Source organism: Tachysurus vachellii, chromosome 15, assembly GCF_030014155.1.
Source record: "Tachysurus vachellii isolate PV-2020 chromosome 15, HZAU_Pvac_v1, whole genome shotgun sequence".
In the NCBI taxonomy this organism is placed as follows: Eukaryota; Metazoa; Chordata; class Actinopteri; order Siluriformes; family Bagridae; genus Tachysurus; species Tachysurus vachellii.
Window position 1 is genome coordinate 21,233,109 of NC_083474.1, and position 5,000 is coordinate 21,238,108.

The 5,000-nt window shown below is 42.4% G+C and overlaps 1 protein-coding gene across 1 annotated transcript in view; it reads right to left on the reverse strand.

The window, feature by feature from the left end:
- The window catches only part of myo7bb (myosin VIIBb), a 47,459-nt gene that overhangs the window by 4,281 nt on the left and 38,178 nt on the right, over positions 1-5,000 (reverse strand). The window contains exons 36-42 of the mRNA XM_060887624.1: positions 3,609-3,762; positions 3,210-3,365; positions 2,479-2,584; positions 2,284-2,397; positions 1,244-1,331; positions 895-1,001; positions 1-65 (exon numbers count right to left, since the gene is read on the reverse strand). The exon at positions 1-65 is cut by the window's left edge and continues 121 nt beyond it. Coding sequence (XP_060743607.1) covers positions 1-65; positions 895-1,001; positions 1,244-1,331; positions 2,284-2,397; positions 2,479-2,584; positions 3,210-3,365; positions 3,609-3,762 — 790 coding nt within the window. The remainder of the gene's footprint in view (positions 66-894; positions 1,002-1,243; positions 1,332-2,283; positions 2,398-2,478; positions 2,585-3,209; positions 3,366-3,608; positions 3,763-5,000) is intronic.

Consider the following 5,000-nt stretch of genomic DNA (forward strand, 5'->3'; position numbering starts at 1 on the left):
CCAGCCAGAGAGATCAGATCCTGCTTCTCCACCTGGTGATAACCATGCAGATACTTCGGCAACTCCTGAACACAAACAACACGCACAACACACACACACACACACACACACACACACACACACACACACACACACACACACAACAGGTAACACAGGCATCATTGGATTTAAAAAAATACAAATAATACTACAACAATCCTACTCAATACATGTTCAGAGAGACGTGAGAAATTAAACACAGATCACTGCAAACAAAAACCGATTGCTCAGATATCAGAGGAACATAAAGAGATCATTTTATAGAAGTATAAATATTTACACATAAAGAAAACCTCTACAGAGCAAACTATCACCTCACAGAGCCATTTTGCTGATGAGTTTCCCACAAGTGCACAGAACAGTCACAGTTCTATAATCATTAATACAACACACATGAGATCTGATTTCACTCGACAAAAAGACATTCATTCATCACTCATCTTCTACCGCTTATCCGAACTACCTCGGGTCACGGGGAGCCTGTGCCTATCTCAGGTGTCATCGGGCATCAAGGCAGGATACACCCTGGACGGAGTGCCAACCCATCGCAGGGCACACACACACACACTCTCATTCACTCATGCAATCACACACTAGGGACAATTTTTCCAGAGATGCCAATCAACCTACCATGCATGTCTTTGGACCGGGGAGGAAACCGGAGTACCCGGAGGAAACCCCCGAGGCACGGGGAGAACATGCAAACTCCACACACACAAGGCGGAGGCGGGAATTGCACCCCCAATCTTGGAGGTGTGAGGCGAACGTGCTAAACACTAAGCCACCGTGCCTCCTGACAAAAAGACACACTTCCTGAAATCGGATTTGAAGTCATACGTAAAGATTTGAACTCACCTGTGGAAAGTGGAACATGAGGTCAGACTTCAGATCTTTCCCAGGAATCACGTTAAACCAGAGCTTCCTCATGAACAGCACCAGATACGGAACTGTGGCTTGAGTGGCTGGGTATAAAAAAAATGTAAAAAAGAGCAAACGTTTGAAACCTGAATTTTAAAACACACAACGATGTGATCGCCAAAACCCGAACATCTAACAAGCGGCTTTTTGTAAAATGTGACTGTGATAAGAATTGAAACCTGAATATCTAGAACACTGAATCTTTAAGCAGGAAGATGATGGAGTCAGTCGCTACAGTGTGAGGGTTTATCCTGTGGAATCAGTGCAGCGACTCGGTAAAACTCACACTCTTTGGTTTTCTTTCCTTTCTTGGGAGCATCTGTGAGCTCCTTCAGATTGTCGAAGAAGTAGAGCTGCTCGTTCATGCTCACCACCTGAAGCAGAGCCACACAGAGTTTTATTCAAAATACATGAATATCATCAAATCCATAGTTTACCTGTTAGCATTAGCATTGCTGTGATGTTGATTATTTTCCAATAACAGCAAGTTTTCCTTCATACCGAAGCATTTAACCAACAATTTAAACGTTAATTGACTAAAAACGTATTTAATAATTTAGGTTCTTTTTTTATCCATATATATTTACACGTAATGTTGTGGAACATCCGAGAAATGAGATATTTCCCGTTCTACATTACGTTAGAGCACCTAGTCTTCCTTCACCAGCCTCTTTTTATTATGTTACCAGAAAACAATAAAGCGTAAACTCTTGTGGTAATCTAGTGGTTAAGGTGTTGTGCTACCAATCAGAGGGTCATGGGTTTGAATCCCAAGTCCACCAATCTGCCACCGCCAGGCCCCTGAGCAAGGCCCTTAACCCTCAATTGCTCGGTTTTATATAAATGATATAAAATGTAAGTTGATATGGATAAGGACGTCTGCCAAATGATATAAATGTAAACTCCTCTGTCCTGAAGATGTCTAAAACACAAAGTTACAGTTCTGTATCTTTGAGCCGCTGTAGCTTTTCAAGTTCCCCAACGTGTGATCGATAAAGTCTTATCTTCACCTCTGACTGTTAGAAAGCACTGACACTAGAGACTCCTTCCAAAAAAATCCTAAATAAATTGGATGTCTATTTGGTACTAATTTGGACCCTGTTAATTGCTGCTTTGCACTGGCTTAGAAACAATAAATTGACCTGGAGCATCTGCAAAGCTAACGAGATTTACCTCAATCACCCACATGGGGGCGCTACAGGAAATAAAATGAAGTTATGAACATGAAGTTTTGTCAAGTGTGATGTGATTTTGATGTATATACAGTTCACAGTGTAAAAGAACAAAAGCGTTTCAGCTGTGCGAACACGTCCAAACGTCACAAACCTTGCTTGCAGTTTTCACAAACAGACTGTAGCCATCAGCAGAAGAGAGCATGAGGTTACCAGCAATACTGCGACACAGATCACGGATCCGTGTAGTAGAGGTGACTTCAAAAAGCTTATAAAAAAAAAAAAGAGTTATTAGGAGGTTGAAGTGAAATAGGAGCATTCCAGATAGGAGCGGCCGTTAGCTCCATACCTCTTCTGTGTTATCAGGGAAATGAACTTTGTGGAAGATCTGGGAGCTGTTTTGCCGGATGGCGTCTACTTCCACCGGATGAGGAGCTGCTGTTCTGGCTTCCAGTCTGTAAAAGGAAAAATAACCACAAGATCAGTTACTAGAGGCTGAAAAATGAAGCTTCCTCTTGTTGAGGATGTTGACGATTGAACATCTTTATCGTGTCTCACGCCACAGTGGTGTTAATATGAAGCTCATACTGTATATAAGTAAACACTCAGGATTTTGTAGAGTTTCATCTATATTTCCTACTAGTGGTTGATACATCCTAGTGGGGATGTGGTAGCCTAGTGGTTAAGGTGTAGGGCTACCAATCGGAAGGTTGTGAGTTCGATTCCTACGTTCACCAAGCTGCCACTGCTGGGCCCCTGAGCAAGGCCCTTAACCGTCTATTGCTCAGTTGTATAAAAATGAGATAAAATGTAAGTCACTCTGGATAAGGGCGTCTGCTAAATGCTGTAAATGTGATATAATCATAGAAAGTTCCAAAATAACAAAAATGGTTTGTTTCTTTCCACACAGATGTTTGTATCTTCAGAGTAAATGTTGATATCAAACCCATTTCTGCTCTCAGAGATGCTCCAAGTTCTGGTTCATCTAAAAAGCAGCTCAGATTTCGCTTCAGCAGTCCTGACTTACTTTAGGGTACATTTCAGCTCAGTTTGGTCTCCTGAGGTTTACTGGTGTCTTACCTGAGCATCTCCTGTAGTCTGTGCAGACAAGCAGATGATAGCGGCTCTCTGGGTCTGGACTCTAAGAATCGTTGGGTGTGTTTTAACAAATTCTGACTGGGAGGAAAATGTCCACAAACAAGCCACAAGAGCTGCCATCCTCGCTCCTTACTCAACCTGTGGACCACAAAAAAACACATTCATGAACAGAACAGTATGTTTGGAAGGATACACAACGATGTGTAAGGATAGTCATTTGTCAAATAGCAGTACAGTCATGCTGAACACACAGAACTTCTCTAATTAAGATAACTATTTAAGTGCATTATGGGTAATATACACAATTCTATTGAGTTCTAGATGTGTTTGTGCGTGTGTGTGTGTGTGTGTGTGTGTGTGTGTGTGTCTTTTTTAACTGACGGGTTGTTGTTTTTGGTGAGCTGCTTCATGATTTGGCAGTAAACTTCATCTCTGAGGTCAGGGTACTGCACAGCAGGTCCATAGATCTGGTCTGTTAGCTCTACAGGGTTCCTGGTGCTTTTGATGGGATAGTCACCCATATACTTAAGAATAGGTACAGGGCCATTAAGGAAAACACTTACAATCTATCACAGTAACCAGAAACTATCATTACCTGCTGATTTAAACAAAAGAAATTGTTTAGAGGTAGTAACAGCAGTAACGTTAATATAGATATAGATGAATGGGGATCAGATCCATATGTTTTGGTACCTATGCTTCCTTAATGACATTTTTAAAGAAAACTCTATGTTCCTAATATTCCTATTACCGTCTCCAGAGAGCGTCATGCTTTCAGTGCCCTTTATTCCCAGAGTCACAGAATGTTATGTTTACATGGTCCTTTATTCCCATAGCCCTATGTTTTTAAGGTTCTAGAGTCCAAGAATGCTATAGTTCCATGGCCCTGTATTCCCAGAACGTTATATTTCCATATTCCTATTTTCTAGAACCCTGTGTTTCCTTGTTCCTTTATTCCCAGATGCCTAATGTTCCATGGTCCTATAGTCCCTATATTCCTAGAAGCCAAAATTTCCATAGTCCCATATTCCCAGAACTCCATGCTTTCAGGGTCCTATATTCCCCTGGCATTATGTTCGCTCTCTGTAAATATTTCTATTAAAACTTATTCCTAAGTCTTTATATGCTGAGGGAACTAAGCTCTTAATATATTCACCATGTTCTTATTGTTCCATATAGTCATATGTTCCTAGTGCCCCATATTCCCAGGGTCTGGTTTGTTCACAAAACTTTGTCCTCATGCTTCTATTCACTCTCTCACTCACTCATTTTCTACCACTTATCCGAACTACCTCGGGTCACTGGGAGCCTGTGCCTATCTCAGGCGTCATCGGGCATCAAGGGAGGATACACCCTGGACGGAGTGCCAACCCATCACAGGGCACACACACTCTCTCATTCACTCACACAATCACTCACTACGGACAATTTTCCAGAGATGCCAATCAACCTACCATGCATGTCTTTGGACAGGGGGAGGAAACCGGAGTACCCGGAGGAAACCCCCGAGGCACGGGGAGAACATGAAACTCCACACACACAAGGCGGAGGCGGGAATCGAACCCCCAACCCTGGAGGTGTGAGGCGAACGTGCTAACCACTAAGCCACCGTGCCCCCCATCTATACACTCAGTGGTCCTGTTTTTTCCAAGGCCCATCTTCTCAGTTCCTTTTTTTCCTGTTTCTAAGGGTCTTATGTTCTTATGTAGGGAATTCTATGTTCCCAGGAGCCTCACATTCTGAGGTTTCTAGCTCCCTATGTCTTTCTCCCCC